The sequence below is a fragment of the Engystomops pustulosus genome, chromosome 2 (genome assembly GCF_040894005.1).
Source record: "Engystomops pustulosus chromosome 2, aEngPut4.maternal, whole genome shotgun sequence".
NCBI classification, from domain to species: Eukaryota; Metazoa; Chordata; class Amphibia; order Anura; family Leptodactylidae; genus Engystomops; species Engystomops pustulosus.
Genome location: NC_092412.1, coordinates 53,439,577 through 53,461,018, shown reverse-complemented (window position 1 = coordinate 53,461,018; position 21,442 = coordinate 53,439,577). Strand labels below are relative to the sequence as shown.

The window sequence follows — 21,442 nt, the reverse complement described above, 5'->3', positions numbered from 1 at the left end:
AAATGAAATAAAAAATGATCAAAATGTCGCACAGACCTCAAAATGGTAGCAATGAAAACGTCGCCTCATTTCGCAAAAAATGACCCCTCACACATCTCCGTGCGCCAAAGTATGAAAAAGTTATTAGCGTCAGAAGATGGCAAAAAAATTTTTTTCTTTTTTGTACACATTCGTTTAATTTTTGAAAATGTATTAAAACACAATAAAACCTGTATAAATTTGGTATCACCGCGATCGCACCGAACCAAAGAATAAAGTAGGCGTGTTATTTGGAGCGAAGAGTGAAAGTCGTAAAAACTGAGCCCACAAGAACGTGACGCACGTGCGGTTTTTTTTCAATTTTTCCACATTTGGAATTTTTTTTCAGCTTTGCAGTACATGGCATGTTAAAATAAATAACATTACGGGAAAGTAAAATTTGTTACGCACAAAATAAGCCCTCACACAGGTCTGTACACGGAAAAATGGAAAAGTTATGGATTTTTGAAGTTGGAGAGCGAGAAATGAGGCGAAAAACCCTCCGTCCTTAAGGGGTTAATACTTGTCAGCTTCTTTTTAGTTGATAGAGTTGGCTGAAGTTTTATGTTAATCGTGTGACTACTTTGTTGTATCACTTAGTCTATGACTTGGTGACTGCTGGAGCCTTGAGTAAGTGGTGATTCAGCGTTACATGTGGCTCTCCGGTCACTGTACACCCTGTTCTGGATACTCGTGAAGACGTACAGTAAGTGTACAACATGCAGAGACATAGCCGTCCGCTGGTATTCTGTGTGATAGACACCGGCGTTGTGATTTTCCCCTCCCTCCCACACACACACACATGCATAGTCTAGCCAAAGCACAGCATAACTGAGTGGGCAGCAGCCCTACAGCTCTCTCCTCCGCACATGTGGGGGGAAGCGCAGAAAATAACACAAGCTGCAGGAGCCCGGCCATTGACAACTCTGACTGTGTCTAAGAGATGAGAAGCGGGAACTATGTCTGATCTCTCACTATCCCCACACAACCTTCTGCTCCTTTACCTTGTCTGGAAGCTGTGCACAGGAAGCAGAGGAACTTGTAGCGTTACCTAAGGGGTGAGTAAAACGCCTACTATACGTAGTAGTGACTTTCTGAGAGTTACTCACTGATCATCTTGGGATTTGTAGTTGCACAACTTTTAGGGGGTCGAAGTTTGTAGGCCGCTCATTGACTCCAGCGATGGAGACATAAAGAATGATCCGAACGCTTTTAGTTTTTTTTTTTTAGAATTTTAAATTGAGGAAATCCAAAGCTCGGCCCCCAGAAGTCTGTGGTGTTTTTTTTTTTTTCCCCTCTCGCATTCCACAGTTGACTTTGCCTCTCCTAAGCGGGCAGCGAGCCAAGGCGGTGGGACTCTGTTGTTTTAACAGCAGCCTCAGAATAGGAAACGAGGAGAGAATGATTGGTTTGTGCCAGCACTGCAGCTTTGTAGGGATCTGCTCGCATCACCTTTGTGTCTCTCCAGCCCGCTCTGTGCAGTCACCTCTGGCTGCGCTACAAGCCCCAGCAGGTTTATGTGTTTATCTTCTACCTCGGTGTCCAAGTCGTCGTTTCTATTTCGGGGAGCTCCGTATTATTGCATTCGCAGCTTGAATGCTACGCTTCAGAGTAAGATCACCTTACCTTTCATGTAGGCCTCGCAAGTACAGGCCGCATCCATTTATCAAAATATACTTTGTGGATCACTTTCCCCCAGTCTCTTGCAGTGTTTGAATGAGAATTTTAGTTTTTAGTCTTATTTGTCATAAGAAAGAAACTATGAAAATGTGGTACAGGGCATGTAAAGCCGTGGGACTCCTTGGTCCCCATTTATCAGGGACTGCAATAGATCTTTATTCTACAATTTTGACTTCATGTGTTATCGGGTTTTGGTTTCCTGGACTTCTAAGTATTTTTCATAGTTCTTCAGAAATGTTTCATCTCTGTATAAGGTTACATTAACACGATGCATCCTCGCTGTGCGAGGAGGGGATGAGCGCCGGAGAAAGATAGGGAGGCAGCATGCGCCCATTGCCGTCTAACGGGGATGTATATACGTTGCCCATACAGTCGTTTTACTGATGGTAGAGTAGTTCTCGTCATCAGTTCCTGAAGATTATCCTATTATCCTCAGGACTTTTATTATAACTTTATACACGGAGATTTCAGCAATATAGAGTTATAGGGAAAGATTTTATCAGAAGTATCTGAGAGGAGAACTGTTCTAGATGCCATGGAAACCAATCAAAGCTCAGCTTTTATTTTCCCGCAGCCGTTTAAGAAATTAAAGCTGTGCTCTGATTGGTTACCATGAGCGACAAGTACAGTTCTGCTCCAGACGCTTCTGATAAATCTCCCACATAAAAATTATGCTAATCAGTCTGCGACGCAGCGGCTACGTCACCAGAGCTCCTTGTAGTACAATTTATTAACCCCCCTAGTTATGATACAAGTTCGGTCCATACACAGTGCATCAAGCAGCTGAGAAGAGATGGATACAGGCAGTCCCCGGGTTACATACAAGATAGGGTCTGTAGGTTTGTTCTTAAGTTGAGTTTGTATGTAAGTCGGAACTGTATATTTTATCATTGAAATCCCAGCCAGAACTTTTTTGGTCTCTATGACAATTGGATTTTAAAAATGTTGGGTTGTCATAAGAATCAGGATTAACACTAAAGATTCATTACAGACGCCTGTGATAACTGTTATAGCTGTTTATTGTAGCCTAGGGCTAAAGTACAATAAATTACCAATATCCAGAGGTCCGTTTGTAACTAGGGGTCGTATGTAAGTCGAGTGTTCTTAAGTAGGGGACCGCCTGTATTTGTCTATTCTGTATATCGCAACGATGTGCATCTCGATGACGTGATATATATATTTTATTTTTTATTTTTTTTACATAACTCCTCATGCCTGTATTGGTAGATTTTTAAAGTGGTTGTACCAATGTTCACCCCATCCATGAGATGGGGGATAATGCTGATCAGTGAGGGTCCAACTGCTGCGATCCACCAGTCTTCAAAATAGCATTCCAGACCACAGGGGGTCTTATTCTCACTAATTCTTTGAGCTGCTAGTTGAGCATGTGTCCCACTGCATTTGTGCATTGCTTAGGTATCTCCTGCACTCACTTACCGTATATACTTGAGTATAAGCCGACTCGAGTATAAGCCGACCCGAGTATAAGCCGAGACCCCTAATTTCAACACAAAAAACTGGGAAAACCTATTGACTCGAGTATAAGCCGAGGGTGGGAAATGCATTGGTTACAGCCTCCCAGTATATAGTCTGCCAGCCCCTGTAGCATACAGCCTACCCAGCCCCTGTAGTAGGAAAAAAAATAACACTACTCATCTCAGACTGTCTCAGACAGAAGAGGACCTATGGGTGACGTCAGAAAGGTGAGTTTTGTCGTTATGTTTTTAGTTGACTCGAGTATAAGCCGAGTTAGGGTTTTTGTGCTGAAAAACTAGGCTTATACTCGAGTATATAAGGTAGACAGAAAATGAAACTGCCTTAGGTAACTGAGCGCTGTGTTGTGAATAAGGGGTGATTTTCTAACTTGGTAACACCTCTTTTATCCTGAGACCCCCTATAGGGAAACATATTAATGGGACCCTCCAGTGACACCCTCTGTGGGACACCATCTGTTGAAATAAACATTTGTGTAGAAATACTGCAGACAACATAGAAGTTCAATGGGTTCTCTTTAGAATCAATGTTATCTGCTATCCTCAGGACGTGCCTGCTTATGAGTCAAGTGACAGGTCAGATGCCCTGCTGCTTCATTCATTATCTATGGCACTCCTGTGAATAAATAAGTGGTGTATGTTTATTAGAGGGTCCCAGTAGTCACACCCCACAGATTAGCTTTTTACTTTATATGCTTTGGATAAAATCTTGAAACAACATTTTGATTGTCTGATCAGTCCATCTATCTTCACTCGGAGCCTGTCTAATGAAGTGCAGATTATCGTTATTTTTGTCCAGCCAGTTGTCTTACAGCCAGATACAAGAACTTGAGGAGCAAAGGGGACATGAACGAGCTCCTGCTCCACAAAGAGGAGATGGATTAAGATATTTCTGACTTATAAAGTGCTTTTCCTCTAACAGCAAATAAATGATATGGTTTTGTAATGAAAAGTTATACAATACTTTCTGTAGCAATTCCTCACGGTTTTATTGATCTCTGCTTGCTGTCCTTCTACAGGAAACTTCATTAAGGCCCCTTGACTTACAGACGGACCCCTCTGCTCCCTGTGACCTCTGGAGAAGCTCTCTGAATACAGGCGGCCCCCTACTTAAGGACACCCGACTTACAGACGACCCATAGTTACAGACGGACCCCTCTGCCCACTGTGACCTCTGGTGAAGCTCTCTGGATGCTTTACTATAGTCCCAGACTGCAATGATCAGCTGTAAAGTGTCTGTAATGAAGCTTTATTGATGATCCTTGGTCCCATTACAGCAAAAAATTTTGAAACTCCAATTGTCACTGGGGCAAAAACAAAAATTTGTCTAGAACTTCAATTATAAAATATACAGTTTCGACTTACATGCAAATTCAACTTAAGAACAAACCTCCGGACCCTATCTTGTACGTAACCCGGGGGCTGCCTGTACATTACTGTAGTCCCAGACTGCAATGATCAGCTGTATAGTGTCTGTAGTGAAGATTTATTGATAATTCATGTTCAAAACGCAAAAAAAAAAAAAATTAAAAATCTAGTTATTACTGGGGCAAAAAATAACTTTGCGTGCTAGTAGGAACTGTATATTTTGTAACTAGCTCCAAATTCAAGAACCTATCCTTTAGGTAACCCAGAGACTGACTGTACTCTCTGATATAATGAGCCGTGCACCTGTGTGACATCACATGACCTCGGATCAGTAAACAATGAAGCTTCCTGTTGAATGACAGCAAGCGGAGATCTAGAAAACACTGAAGAATTGATACGGAAAAAAAATTTGAAAATTGTATAACCATTCATTACACAGACAAAAAACCGCCCCCTTTAATTGTAATATCAGATTATTGGAAGTGATAAAAAAAATACTGAAATAAATACATATTTTATCATTTCTTTAAGCCAGGAGCTGTATTGGAGGTTTTTCTTGGCATGCTTATGGCTCTGGGGGCTGGACCTCAGAATTTGGGGTAATAGAGTTACATAATCGGGTACAGCATGTGTAGTGTAGGAATGAACAGCTGTTGTGTAAAATAGTAGTCATTTTCAGTCGGATTACACGGATGATAGAGGAAAACCTTCTGCCCAAGGCCCAATGCTGACACTTGATGGTGTATAACACGGCTTCCCAGCAGAACCAGCGAGCGCAGTGCTGCCGACTTGGATCATGTCCCAGGCCCTGAGCTGCTCCAGGGAGGAATTGCTTTTTCCCTTTACGCTTCATTTAGAAAAAATAATAATAAAAAGATCCACATGCACAGCTTATGTCCTGCAAACTGTGTGCAGCCGCCTTTCCCAGGAAATGCTTGGGGTCTGAAGCTTGTAAGACAAGCAGCCCACTTCTATCTATCAGGAAAATGTGCACAACTCCTGTGTGTGCCGAGCATGTGTGTCCTCCTCGCTGTTCTTATATGGAATGGGGTGAGGGCGTGCTGCAGGTAACACCCCTGTATGAGAACATATAATGAACCATCTCTGTGTTCTCAGAAAGGAAATTACCATCAAAATCAAGCATGATAAACCAGGAACACCTGTGCACTGTAACAGCCTGTGAAGCTGCAGCACTGAGGGGTTCTGGTAACAATCCCAGGAGCACTCCAGGTTCGTTAACATAATTTTAAAAGATTTTTAGAAGGAAGGAGGCCATTTATAACAAATTTAAGAAGATTACCACAGTCACGGTCAACAGTCCTGGATATAAGAGTAAGTGGCCCTGGTTTATCATGATGGATTTTGGTGGTAGATTTCCCGAACTCAGCAGGTCAGTTTAATTCTGGTTGCCTGTGGTCGGGCTGGATGTTCCAGGCAGCAGACACTGTGAGTGTAATGCCAGTTGGATGCATCATCACATTTGCAAGTGTGTAAGGGGCTTTATAATGTGCTCATCCTAAAGAATATGGCTTTTATACCTATTCTGGTAAATAAGTGTCTTATTAATGGGAGACCAATCAGTGGGACTCCCACAGATCACACAGGAGGGGGGGGGGGGCGCATGTTCCTGCAATGTTAGTAGAGGGGGAGTATCTCCATTTAGCCTTACAGAGTTTATAAGGAATGTTGGAGTATAGCGCGCCTCTGTCTCCATCAGCCACACTATCACTGAGGGTCATCTCCAACACCTACAGCTACTCATATTTTAAGAATGTAAGAATACATCCCTGCAGAGACAACTATTTACCTGGTGGACAACAGAACATGTCGGCAAATGGTTAAGCCAGGTAGTTTAGGGGTCAGTAATGGTATTGCTGGTGGTTTACTGGTTGATACCAATGGTCAGCTTAGTTCAGGTGAACCGTGATCTGTCCTTGTGAATGAGCCCTAATTGTATAGGGCAGATAAACGGGTTATCCTGTCCACAAATGTAAATGAACTGTCCGTAGGATAGCCCAGCAATATGTTATAGGTGGGGTGCTGCACCTTGTACAGAAGCAGGCAGCTCTGTCCGTAGTTTAGTGGCCATCTGGGATTACTGCAGGCTCCGCTTCTATTACACCCTACACTGTGAAAGGAATGGAACCTTAGGCTCCAGTACACACACAGTTTTTGGTTTAGTGTATCCCAAGGCATCACACCCCCTTCGGATTAATGGGGGTGCTGGTTGTCGATCTCCTTCATATTGATGACCTATCCTGTGGAAAAAAACCCCTCCTTACTGTAACATCCAGTGTTTCTTACATCCATGTTCTCCGGAGTTGTTATAGGTCACTTGTCTCTTACTAGAATAACACATACGCTAAGCTTTTTGAATACTACTTAGAATGATGCATCTACTACTGAAAACATTATATATTGTAGGACTACATTTTAAATATTATTTTCCCCACTCAGAACCAGAGGTCTGCAGACATCTTATTTGTGGAATCTTAAGAATCCTTCCCCCCAATCTAACAATGTCTCTTGTGTTTCTGTATTGTAGTAAAGGGCAAAGCCTCAGGGTGAGGACACCATTGGAAAATATCCCATGCTACCCTGCGGTTATCCCATGTTAGTCCTTGTCGCCCTGCAAATAAAATATCCTTGTATTCCTAATATTTCCATAGGTAAAATGAATAACTATTATCAGTAATCGTCAAATTTGGTTACATCAGCTTCTTAAAAAGAAAGTTCATGCTTTTGTTTTTAAGCAGATGTATAATTCAGTAAGCCTGTAATTCTGTTATATTTCAGTATTTCATTTTATCATTTCTTACATCCATTTATCTGATACTAAACTCCAAATCTTGTGCATAGTTTGTCTACTAGCTACCTGATGCCACCACCAGAGGGAGCCTAGGAGCTGATACAGATCTCCATAACAGGGTAACATAAGACCTTGGCCTAGGTAGAATCATGATAAGTGTTGATTGTAGTTTACATTAATCTGTTAATACACAAACAATAGAATGGGGAATGTAAAGCTCCATCCACAGACAACCCAGTTGCAGTAATAAATAACGAAACCAGAGAGGACTAAAAGGGGGGGGGGGCGGGGGGTGTTATCATTTTAGCTTTGCTCCCTTTGAAGTGTATTAGAGCTTACTGTGCAGTAACCAGGTATGGCCACTACAAAAAGAACTGAGAAGTGCGAGGGTTTATCTAACATTGGGGTTTTCTATCTTGAATCCTCATGTGGTAGTGTACCCCAGAGGACATGTTTGTGCTCTTTGCAATGCATTGTATTCCCTGCGGGGGGCGCTGCATATTTCCTAGGAGAAGACAAGCGGATGAAATGACAGGAAAAATGAATTTAGTGATGATTGGATTGTATCTTGTGGCCGCCTTGAGGTGGTGAAATGATCAGTGATTTCCTTGGAAGTGGGGACTGGCTTCCAAATCTTGCACCTGTTTAACCCAGCACTAGATATTGGGAGTAGCTGTACAGTGCTCATCGCTGCTCGCACTTGGAACGCGGCCTGGGAGAAGTGTGAACCCGTATGCCCCTTTCTGAAATCATACACCAGATAGCAGAAGCTTGGATGAGGACGCTGCAGCCATTTATTTATTGTTCATGTTTCCAGTGACAATCGATTCACTATCCCGATGTGTTATGTTTCCAGATTCACACCAGGGTTAAGAGCCGTTTGCTGTCAGTGAATGGAAACATCTTTGCCTGTAAAAAAAAAACCAAAAAAAAACCATGTAGACTTGTTGTGGTCGAGCAGGATCTTGAGGCCGGTTTTTACAGGAACTATTAGAATCAATGGTCTCAGATTCCTAATAATGGATTATGATCAATTTTTTCCCTACAATTTCTCCATTGGATTGGTTTACAGGACGCTGCACAATAAATACTACAATCTATACCACAATCTTTCAGAGGACCATATATGACCGCTGTATGCATTGTGCACGGCACGGTACAGTTGGCGTACACATGTCACCGCACCATTGTAAGGAAAAAGAGCATGCTCTATCTTCTCCGCATGTACTTCCCAGCAGCACACCTCCCTATGGAGAGGGAAGGGGTGAGGAACACTTGCCCTCCACCTCTCCAGCCGAACGTGTGCTATGCTCGGGTCACATTTGTATCAGAAGAGCCTATAAATGTTTATATTATTTTCTACGGCTTACTCTTTACTTTTTTTTTTTGTTTTTTCCCTCTGCAGAAAAAGTAATGGGAGACGATCGTCCTTTCGTGTGCAGCGCCCCGGGCTGCGGACAGGTAAGGGATTTCCAGATTGTTTGTGTATTTGCATGTCGCATTACCCTAGCATTTCTTAGAAAGTATGTGGTGAAACAGAGAGAAGTATCCTGTTTGCACTTTCCCTTCTTCACAAGTGACAGTACTATCAGTATTGTAAAACGGGTCCATCAGGTTCAACAGTCGTGAGGCTATGGCTGGCCGCATACATCAGATTATAGCTTACAACCAGCTCCTCATCCAAGTCTCCCCTCCCCCCAATGCATTCTTATCTCGGCTGAGCGTGCATGTGTTCTAAGTAGGAGAGGGGTGTAAACCACTGCCTCACACAGCAGGAAAGGATTGGGCATTCCCACACTCTGTACACATCAGATGTCCCCCAAACATTACTGTAAGGTCAAATTCAGATTTTTTATTTTAAACTCACCAATCTATAGGTCTTGTGATGTAGGATAACTTTTCCTATTACTTTCATTACCTATGACCAGTAGTTCCTTTGCTATCCTCCTCAGTGTGGCCAGTCCCTGCACAATCTGGAGGGGAGGGGAGGTCATGTAATGCCGCTCTTTGGATGCAGATAGCTCCTGCAAAGAAAAGTAAAAAGGTATCCCCATATATTACATCCCAATTTTTGGTCCTGTGTGCACAATCATTTCATCCTTTCAAGCTTTGGTATAAAATATGGTATGGCAGATGTCTCTGCTGCAGTTCGGAACAGTCCTAAGTAATTAAATGGGCTTTCCAGACAAAAGCTATTGATTGGTAACATATTCCTGCAGAGTACAGGTACATCCACAGGTAGTTTCTGCAGTTTGCATCAGTGATCTCAGTGTAGCGATTCTCTTGGGGGCAGCAATGGAATTTTATCTCCCGGCTTCATTAAAGACAGAAACGGGCGACCGCGCAGGGATGGGATTGAAGGACCCCCACTCCCTTCGTTTTTGGAATGTGTTGAGGTCCAAATTATTGGACCCCATCTTATGAGAAAGTAATGGGGAAAAAAAACAGTGAACAGAAACATTAAAAATGCCATGTTTTTTTCCCCAGAATATCCCAGAATATACTTATTGTAAAATTGGCCTTGAATGGGTTTTACCAGCTTCCCTGGAAAATTCCTTTAAAGTGAACTGCAGGCAGCATGATCCAGCATAGGTGCTGATCTATAATTTTGATGTATAGTTTTGTGGGTAAAGATTCAATGTTGGTTTATATTTTTTTGTAAAATGTATTTATTCTGCTCTTTTCTTGAGAAGTCAAAAAGGCGATAGAACTGCCTCACTGACTACTCAGCACCGAAAACACGGTCCCTGCAGATAGGACACTATGTACAGGGAGCTCACCACCTCCTGCTCTATAACATGCCCCTGCAGATAGAACACTATGTAGGATCTGCTATTTTCCTCTTGCTCTATAACATGCTGCTTACAGATAGGACACTATGTACAATCTGCTCAGCTGCTCCTTCTCTATAACATGACGCTTGCAGATAGGACACCATGTAAAATCTGTTCAGTTCCTCCTGCTCTATAACACACAGCCAGCAGATAGCACACTATGTACAACGTGCTCAGCTCCTCCTGCTCTATAACATGAGGCTTGCAAATACAGTGACATGTAAAATCTGTTCAGCTCCTCCTACTCTATAACATGCTGCCTTTTGGAGAAATTCCCTCATTACTTCTCCATAGGTTAGATGTCCAGTGCCTGAATGGTGGGGGTCAGACCGATGGACTTACAGCCTACAATGAGAACCAGCAGGGGAAATTGGCCCCATTATAACGAAGCAGTTATTGACCATGCAGAGCTACTGCTTCATGAAATCCAAGCACAGTGGGGGGATGATAATATGTATATGTTAAATATATATACACACACTATGTGAATATATAAAATGTGTGTGTAACGTGTCTTGTGCCTTGCAGTAGGAGGTGCTGAGTACAGTGTACGATAGTACAAGATCCCAGTTCCCCTCTGGTATATGGGTAACACCTGTTGCTTAGAGATTACTGGGATCTATTAATATACCTTTCTTATGCTGCAGGATAGTAGAGGAGATATAGGACTTGTTATATCATCAGAAGGGGTATGGGTTATCTATGGGATAGTAACATGGTTAAATTTAAAGGAAATCTACCTAAAAAATCAAGCATGATAAAAGCAAGGGCACTTACTCATAGATTCAGGCGCTATGACTGTGGTAGTCTTTATTATCCATGACCTCCTTCCTTGTAAAATAAACTTTTATAATTATTCTAATGGGCCCAAATGGTTCCTGGTAGTGTTACCAGAGCCCCTCCATGCTGTAGATGAACAGCTTGTTACACTGTGTACTAAAACATCCTCTGCTCCAGTGAGATTGCATCAGGCAGAGGCAGGGGGAAGTGCTGAGGGAGCAGAGGGGGAGACTGTAACAGTCTGTGAAGCTAGAGCACAGAGGGGCTCAGTAAGCTACAGAACTGCGGAGCTCGGATACCACCTCCAGCAGCCTTTCTGGCTCATTGTTATAATGTTAAAAGTTGATTTTAGAAGGAAGAAGCCCATGGATAAGAAATATAAGAAGATTACCACAGTTGCACCGCCTGGAGCTATACTAGATTTTTGATGGTAGGTTTCCTTTAAGCTCATTTCTATCATTTGCCATACCTTTATGGTCAGCACTTGAAAGATGAGCCCCCCGATAGCAGCAGGGACCTGGGGTTATGGTCCATGATCGGAGATAACCATCTCCAGGAACCATAAAACTTTCTCATGCCACGCTCTAATTAGACCCACAATAGTATCATTGAAAACTTCAGTTTGTACTGCAAAAAAAGTGACCCCTCACACAGCTTATTACTTGGCTGGAGCTTGGTGAGTTGTAGGTGAGTTCAGCTGATTAGTGTATGGAGCCATAAACTACAGCTATACCCTATACAGCGGCTGCTCTGTAGTATTAACAAGGAGCTGAGGTACTGACACTAAACAATGTATGGAGCTGTTTGTACATCATTGCGGGGCATGGTTGTCAGGCGCCCCACCTATTATAAGGATATCTGGACATTTTGTTTATAGGGGTTGTCTCCTAATTTGTGGATGGGTGATAACAATTTGATTGCTGGAGATCCAACTGCTGGGACCCTCACTGATCACAACAATGGGGGTCTCGTTCTCACTAATTGGTGGAGAGGCAGGTCAAGGAGCCCTGCTGCTCCATTCCATACAATGGGAGTGTCAGATATTGCCAGACACAGCGCCCCTCATAGACCGTGCACGGGATTGGCGGATATACCTGAGAGCAATAGTATTAAAGGTGTTTTCCCACAAAAAAGGTCCACAGGATAGGACCTAACTTGCTGATCAGTGGGGTCTCAGATCACAAGAACAGGGGGTCTCAAGATATTTTTCACAGTGGAATCTGTACTCCTGAGAAATCCACATCTGGCTCTCCCCTGTGTGCATGTAAGGGGCAGTAGGACCCCAGCGCTGTGCGCATGCTGTATATTTCTAATGTTCTCCTTAATGCAGATTTTGGTTTCTATTACAAAGGTAAAGCGATATCTATGCGATATATAGCGACAAGTCAGAGTATGGAAGGTGGGTGAAAGTTTTGGAATTTCGCAGCGCTATCTCCAGCCGGGTTTATCCCAGAACATTCTGATCATTTGTCCCTTGAGGAGGGCAGTGTTGAATGGAGATATAAACATCTTATGGTTGCTAGGTCTCTTCTTGCTGTTATTTTTGGACTTGGCTCTCCGATCACCAGCAAACTCGCAGCTGAGAACTCAAAGGCAATCCTACCTCAGTCAACCCTGGTGATACCAGAGAAGGCCCCTCACATCTGTTTTCATCTCATATTAAAAAAAAATATGTTAGTTTGAAAATTCCCTAAAATTTCTAGTCATCTTTTTAATTTGGGAACAAGTCAAGCTTTTCGTAACCTTTGATGATAAGGAAGTGAAAGTACATTACAAAATATCAAAGATGCAGGGGAGCGTCACTTCAGGTTGCCCCTATCTTTGCTTCTCTGCTTATTTTCACACAATGTTTTTTTTTTAACCTGCTGGTTTACCTATTTATCATATAAAAGAGGGAATCTTAGAAAGGACATTTCATTCTGTGTGAGGGGAGTAGTAGTTGAGTTTGATATAATCGGATGACTGCATCTCTCTAACTTAAACCCACTGAAAGGGTTTAATTGAAGTGATCTAGTATGTTTCCCAAGAAAATCCCATTATATGGACTTAGAATCGGAAACTATTAATTTATAGTCCCATTACCAAGTTAATATTTTTTTTATTATTATTTGTTTTTTTTTTAGTATTTTCACACACACACACCCCATCCGAGATTTGACGTAATAGTACTGCATGGCGGGAGGTGCGTTTCCACATTTTGCAGTACTATTACGTGACGCTGAACGGAGCCGGCACCAGAAGCCACGGGTGTAGGCTGTATGTTATAGCCCACACCTGCGATCAGAGATTCCTCCAATTGCAGGTGTTAACCCCTTACACAACACAGTCACGCTTGACTGCAGCATGTAAGGGGCATCTCTGCTTACGGGAAGGGGCGGGGGGGGGGGCTGCACTGATGGCATGTTGAGCATGCTTAACTTTAAGCGCCCGCATCGGAAACCATCACCCTAGATGCACCAGCAATAAATACCACCCAACCACATACTGCATTCAGAGCAGACAGTAATAATAATGGAGACCCGCAAAGCAGACAAATAATACTGGAGACCCCATAAGCAGATAATATTGAAAAATCGATAGAAAACCAACAAAACTTGAGATCCCTAGAGCATAAGCCTACTAATACTAGAGCCTCCCAGGGCAGACAGCCACGCAGCAGCTTCTTCTCTTTTTTACGTGTCGGTCTGTTCTGTGTCCCTCTCTGGTTGTATGCGCCGGCATCAGGACCAAGAGCAGAACTGTGCCCGGAAAGGTAGAGGACCTGGGAGCTGAACAGTACAGCTGACAAGTACCACACTTGTTCCTCTCTGGCTCCCCTGGGCCATTCTATTCTGGCTTCTCAGCAGCACTCACTGCTACCCAACCTCCTTCATCAGTGATCTGCCATTAGTTCTAGAAAAACTAAAGAGACTCGGACTGTCAGTAGGATGAAGACAGCAACTTGATGCTTGACAGGCCGCACATGACTATGGGTTATGCATCCTCTTTTAGGCTCTTAGCTGAGATGAGTTTGTGCTGTACTTTATGTACATGCTCAGTAGTGAAGCTCCTCTAATAATACAGATCAAAGGAATAAGGCACTGGGAAACAATGGCTGCATATATCTCAGCACTGACCAGGAAAACAGGACTGTGGAGTCTGAGTTGGTGACCATCCGTGGGCATGGGAGAACACGCATCTGTATTTTTTTTTTAATGAAAGTGACATTGCCGTTTCCTGCCACGTACGTAATCCTTATAAAAAATATGTTCAATATAACGAGTATCTTCAAACCCTTTTACTTCATTCCTCCGGAGACTCGTAATTCCAAGGCATTATAGGCGACACCTGAAGGTTCGGCTCCCAAGAAATATTATTAAATGCTGATAAATCTTCCTAATTTCTTTATACCTTGTGCCCCAAAGAACATCCCTGATGTGAGACCTTGTCCTGACGCCTCATCTTCTGACAGAAACCAATCAGTGGGACCATAACTCATCAGAGACGTCTTAGACTCTGGACTGCTCACAGACCTGTAGAAACTTTGTGGTAATGATGGTAAAATCTTTCCATCTTTTAGTTCCTGCTGGTCAGGACACAGTTCTGTAACTTGGACTAGAATAGAAACCATTGACAATCTCCATGGCTTTGGTGTTAATTTGATACCAGAGCCCTCGGGCACCACAAACTGTGGACTCGTATTTGTGTTCTTGTGGGGACCTGCAAAGCTTGCAGTCCTCTGTGGGAAAGTATTGATCTGAAATAAAAAAAAAAAAATTATAAAAAATTAAAAAAAATGTTATCAAATTTTTGAAAATTAATAGAGCTGTTAAGGTGGTTTACTGTTTAAAATTTCTGGTAGAAATCAACTGACATTCCAGAATTTTTTAAATAAATTGACTACTGGGTGTCTAACATTGTCCAATCCGCCCTGGCCGTACTATACTGCCCCAGTCACAGGGCGATTGACCACGCCCATTTTAATAATCTAGAAAAAATTGCAAACTGGAAGTCAGGAAACATTGATCCCGAATTATTATTATATAGTATTTCCACCCTGGTCGGAAGTTTCCGTTCTCTTGTTTGGTTGTTACACCCAAGGGTTGCTGTCACCCGGTGACACATGGCAGACTCGCTTAGTCTCGAAGATCAATGAATTCTTAGAGTTTGGTGTCCTATCCCTGAGGCTGGAGAGTTGCGTGACAGATCTACCTGACACTTGTGTCTTATTCCAGTTTGTGCTGCACCATAACAAGATGCTGCCTGCTTTCTCTCCATTTATTATAATATATGTGTATGTGAAATATTCCGGGCCCAGGAATATACACACAAAATCCTCATGTGGTGTGGAGTTTACTCTGCACATAGGAAAGGATGCAGTCCCCCCATTTCCCCTGTGTGCAGATCTAAGCATGGCCTCTTCCTAAACAGCACTACCCCTTTAAGAGAATTGTGAACCTCCCCATCCATTGTTGGATCCATCCTCCTGCTCATGCTTGGATTTGGTATCTGCAGGTGCATATGTTCAGTACTGTAGTGGATGCTATAGTTGAGGTGACTTTAATGTGCTGATGTCTGATCGGCGCATGCGCAATATCATGGGTAGAGCGGAAATGCGCTATAAGTGAAAAGCAAGTTAAAATCAATAGGGTTTTTTCTAAACCATAAAATAGTGTTTTTTTTCCCCCCTCTAACCTTCACTTTGACGAATAAACTCTATTAAAAAATTAATAAAAACGACGTGGACAACTTCCTTGCTGTTGCCTAGTAGTCCGTGGTTGACCATTCTCCCAGTGTCATCTCCTGGTGCATATACATGGTCGTCTTAAAGGCAATGTTTATTTACACAATCCAGGGCTATTTATCGAGCACATAGATGCTACATTTTTAGAAGGGGTGTTTCATTCACAAATCATGAATCTCTAACCACAAGAGCTGCAGAATGAACGTGTTTCGCATAACTCGGATTCCGTCTTCTAGAAATACCTTACACTTGCACTTTTTTTCTATGATAGCGTCTGTCATATTACAGGTTTCACACTTACACGTTACGTGACATTCTCTCACTGCCGGGGGCACTAGGAAGCAGGTTCATGTTACTGTGTACAGTGAAGATTCTTCATCAGTCATAACTTGTGACAAGTGTCTGGTCGTACACCCTCCTAAAGTCCCCAGGTGTGTTTCCTGTACTGCACCCGATCTGCGGGCAGAATATTTTTAGCACATGTATGTTTTAACAGCAGCGGCATCTGACCTTTCCTTTTCCATCATGTATTACACACACTGTCGGTTCTGCACAAGGATTACAAAAACTGAATGAGATTGTGTTGTCTTTGACAAAATTCCAGTGGGGGAAACAGTGATTCTTTATGCGCCTTTTCTTGGATGAATTATCTTTATTCCCTGAGACCATCGTAATGGTGCAAAATGGAAGCTGCCAAGAACTATACATTTCCTATTCGTTATAACCATTAGAGAATAGATGGTATTTGGTATTATCCAACCATTGAAAATGGTACATGATACAACATTTTTTGGACCTCCAATTCCTCATACAAAATCTAGGAGAGAATGGATTGGAAATATTTTGCTACATTTTCTTACATTACTTAATAGAATTTGGGTGGTATAGTTAGTGATCCTTTTTTAAGCCAGAGGTCATATCTATTTTAAGGCGAGATTTATCTAAAGCTGTCCATAAACATTAGATATATATATATATATATTGGTCCAACCTTCTGATTTGGGTGGACTACGTTATGTTCATGTGGACTACTTTATGTTCATGTGGACTACGGTTTGAATGTAAGTATTAGGGGAAAAGAGAGGAGGAAGTGTATGCTGGATCCAGCATGCCTAATCCGTTTGTTACATATTCCTGCCATCTTTCCAGACTCCCTGTATAAATGCTCAACTGCTTCCACCACATGTTCATATGTAATAACTGGATGAAGCTGCTCCCAAAATGTAAAGACCGAACAATTCAATTCCCATTCCTCATCTTTATCATCAGCAGAGATCCTCACTAGACACATTAGAGGGTTGGCCGGAAGAATTTGACTGATATTCACCAAATGTCTATGGCCTTAGAGGGAATTATGTGGGATAATCAAATAAAAGCTGAAGTGAAATGGGGCAAAATATTTGAGAATTACCAGAAACATCTGTTTTCTTTTATTGGGCTCATATATAGGGGTCACAAATCTTACTATTCCTGGCTGGTAACCCTTCTGATGCCATCAAGTGGTTACAAGCTTAACCCTGTACATACAACATCTGGGAAAGCATCTTTATGTAAGAAGGTTTCCTCCATGACGCATTCCCCTGTACTAGACGTTCATGTTGATTGTTTTTGGTGAATAGAAATCCTCACTTGATCTCATAGCTGCTGGATGAGGTGATTCTGTGACAAGTCTTGTCAGATCCCGGGCACTTTACATTTGATAGGAAGCCAGGTAAATGCTGATCCCTTCCTACAGACAGCAATAAGCATATTACAAACTAGTTTTACTGAAAGTTATTAACATTGCATTAACTCTGTGGCATGACACGATGAATATATACTTTTATCTACAGCGTTTGTTAGCGCGCTGTAAACACAATTAGATTAAGCCTTTACATCAAGCTTAAGCTTGTGGTGATCATATATTTAACGCGATGTGAACACATCGTGTGAACGCAACCTTAGGCATGCGTTTTTTGAAAACGCATCCGTCTTTGGCCCATTTTAATTTTCAAAACAGCATGCATTTTTCAAAGGACTGCTTAAAAATAGCACAAAAACGGGTTCAAAACGCCACGTGTGCCGCCGGCCTTAGGCTGCGGTCACACAGTACATTCTTGTTCACTTCTTGGTGCGTTTTTAAACACTCTAAAAAGATGCTTTTTAAAACGCATGCATTTTTGCATGTTTACCGTGCGTTCAGCTGGTATGAATTAGTTTTTTCTTTATTTGCGGAAGTTTAATCAGCTGTAAAGATGTTAATACAGCTGCTTACACTTCCAAAGATGAAGAAAAACAGGTTCAAACAATACCATATTCAGCCAGTGGCAGGAGTGGTGCTGTTTCTGTCTGCTCTGCCGTAATCCTTCATCCTGCGCTCGATCTATGCATATTTTTGGCCATAGGCATTTGTTCCCTTCACCTCTTTTAAATAATGTCTTCCTCATTCCCCTAACAAATGAAATTGGGGGAAATCTCCTGATATGCTGGAAATGAATTTTAAAACTCAAGTTCATGTGAATGTGGCTTTACTGACCAGCAGCATACCCCCTCGTTCTCAGGTCCTGATAGAACCAGGTTAGCCCTTTAAATTTCCCAAATATTAAACTGATTGCAAGCTGATAACTTCTTTACACCATGACTGAAAATGGCACTTCCCCTTTAAGCATATTACACCCGCAGTCCCACATGTGTAATGACTCATCACAAACTGCAAGAAGCGTCATGTCAGTCCAAATCCAGACATACTGTTCCTCTCTCTCTACATTTGGTTCACGTTAACCTATAGCTCGGCGTCTGCCAAGATGATTATGGAACACAATGAGAACTGCATACTTTCCCGTAATTACACGATATGTCGTGGCACGATGCGATGGATACGAGATACTCCAGCGTTATATAACTGTACGCTACTACACTACTGTATGAGAAATTTGTGCATGATTTTCTAAAGTAGATGGAAAAAAATATATACTAGGTGAATAGTATAGTAACGGGTCACTTCTCACAGTCCGGATTAGTCACCGTCATCCTTTAGTAGCCGTGTAACACTGAGTCTTTGTAACACCGGTAGTTGTCTGACTCATACCTGATGATGCACATAGCTTTCCTTTAGGACAAAAAAAAAGTGCCCCCTGGTGTTGTAAAGTAAGAGAAACCGGACGACTCGCTGATGACTCACAAGCAAATGGGAACTGTATCTGTAGTCACTGAGAAGAGCTCCTGCAGACGCTGACAGGGAGATCAGTAACCAAAGGAAACGCCATTGTGAACAATCCATCTCGTGTTTTTGGAATCTCTCTTCTAATAATGTCATATTAACATTAACCCACTGAAACTCAGCTCTACCCCATAGTACTCTTATTTGTTAGTTGGATTCCTAAAACTTGGCTAAATTGATTTTAATAAAGGCATTTAAAAAAATAGGTTTTCTATGGAGGGAGGAGGGGTCACCTCCTCCTCCTCTCCAGCTCACCAGCGGTATGCCCACCCTGCGCAAATACCGCCGTGTGAATGCACTCTCACTCATAGATCCGGGCACTGTGACAGTGGTAATCTTTTTGTATTTGTTATCCATGGCCAAATTAAAATTATGAAATGAGGGGCTACCCTAGACATCAAGGGGGAGATTGGCTATAAGTCTCTCAGGGTGCAGTCACACGTCGCATGAAATTTGCCTAATTAAACAGCTGTTAACATTTGCGTTTACAAAACGCGAGTTACCGCGATGTCAACAAACATGTTAACAAACTGTTGCAATGCATTTTTAAATGCATGTGTTAGACGCAACATGTAACTGCACCCACAGAGCAGAACTGCTCATGGCAACCAATCAGAGCTCAGGTTTCATTTTCCCACAACTGTTTATAAAAATAAACCTGAACTCTGATTGGTTTCCTAGTTGGAGATTTACAACCTTCCTTGAATAGTCATGGAAGTGAAAGCTGTCAATCACTGCCTAGGAGTGGCAAGTCCACAAGGAAGAGAGATTTAAATGAATAGTCATACTACAGTCATGGCCAAAAGTTTTGAGAATGATACAAATGTTCATTTTTACAAAGTCTACTGCATCAGGTTTTATAATGGCAATTTACAGATACTCCAGAATGTTATAAAGAGTGATCAGCTTAACAGCAATTAATTGCAAAGTCAATATTTGCCTAGAAAGTGAACTTTTCCCCCAAAACACATTTCAACTTCATTGCAGGCCTGACTTAAAAGGAGCAGCTACCACCGTTTCAGTGATTGATCTCCATTCCTGTCCTCATCAACACCCACACCTGTGTTACTGGAGCAATCTGTCATGATTAAGTAGGAGGCTGGTACTTTGCATCATTGTTTCTCTTCTGTTAACCATGGTTATCTCTGCACGTGTTTCTTTAGAGATAACCATGGTTAACAGAAGAGAAACAATGATGCAAAGTCATCATTGCACTGCACAAAACTGGCCTAACAGGGAAGAGTATTGCAGCTAGAAAGATTGCACCTCAGTCACCAATCTGTCGCATTATCAAGGAATTCAAGGATAGAGGTTCCATTGCTGCCAAAAAGGCTCCAGGGCGGCCAAGAAGGACCTGCAAGCACCGGAACGTCTCTTAAAAGTGTTTCAGCTTGGGGATCGGGCTACCAGCAGTGCAGAGCTTGCTCAGGAATGACAGCAGGCAGGTGTGAGTGCATCTGCACACACTGTGAGACTGCGGAGACTCTTGGAGCGAGGCCTGGTGTCATAGAGGGCAGCAAAGAAGCCACTTCTCTCCAGAAAAAACATCAGGGACAGACTGATATTCTGCAAAAGGTGCAGGGAGTGGACTGCCGAGGACTGGGGTAAAGTCATTTTCTCTGATGAATCCCCTTTCCGATTGCTTGGAGCATCTGGAAAACAGCTTGTTCGGAGAAGACAAGGTGAGCGATACCACCAGTCTTGTCTCATGCCAACTGTAAAGCATCCTGCAACATTCATGTGTGGGGCGGCTTCTCAGCCAAGGGAATCGGCTCTCTCACAGTCTTGTCTAAAAACACATCTATGAATAAAGAATGGCACCAGAATGACCTCCAAGAGCAACTTCTCCCAACCGTCCAAGAGCAGTTTGGTGATCAACAATGCCTTTTCCAGCATGATGGAGCACCTTGCCATAAAGCAAAGGTGATAACTAAATAACTAACTTAGGGAACAAAACATGGAGATTTTGGGTCCATGGCCTGGAAACTTCCCAGATCTTAATCCCATTGAGAACTTGTGGTCAATCATCAAGAGACGAATGGACAAACAGAAAACAACAAATTGTGACAAAATGCAAGCATTGATTGTGCAAGAATGGACTGCTATCAGTCAGGATTTGGTGCAGAAGGTGATTGAGAGCTGCCAGGGAGAATTGCAGAGGCCCTGAAGAAGAAGGGGCAACACTGCAAATATTGACTTGCTGCATTAACTCATTCTAACTGTCAATAAAAGCTTTTGTTACTCATAATATGATTGCACTTGTATTTCTGTACGTGATAAAAACATCTGACAAACACATAAAAATCATATAAAAATATAATATCTGTGTCATTCTCAAAACTTTTGGCCATGACTGTACACAGATTAGCAAGTAGATTATGATATGATCTATAATCCTCTAATGTGCAAATACTGCAGAAATGCATTCATCTGTATGATCAATTTATAAGACTAATGAAATCTACTAAAGAACAACGTAAAGGAAGTAGAAAGTTAAAGTCCTTTACTACAACGACGAAAAATATATAAAAGGTTATG

At 42.2% G+C, this 21,442-nt stretch overlaps 1 protein-coding gene across 3 annotated transcripts in view; it reads left to right on the top strand.

The window, feature by feature from the left end:
• ATF7 (activating transcription factor 7) overlaps positions 1–21,442 on the top strand; it is a 57,024-nt gene that overhangs the window by 19,304 nt on the left and 16,278 nt on the right. For 2 of the 3 annotated variants that reach the window (XM_072134634.1, XM_072134636.1), the window contains exon 2: positions 8,774–8,829. In XM_072134634.1, the coding sequence (XP_071990735.1) occupies positions 8,782–8,829 (48 nt within the window). In that variant the 5' untranslated portion in view covers positions 8,774–8,781. Of the gene's footprint in view, positions 1–907; positions 1,077–8,773; positions 8,830–21,442 lie in introns of those variants that run through there. The other variant, XM_072134637.1, reaches the window with a different exon arrangement.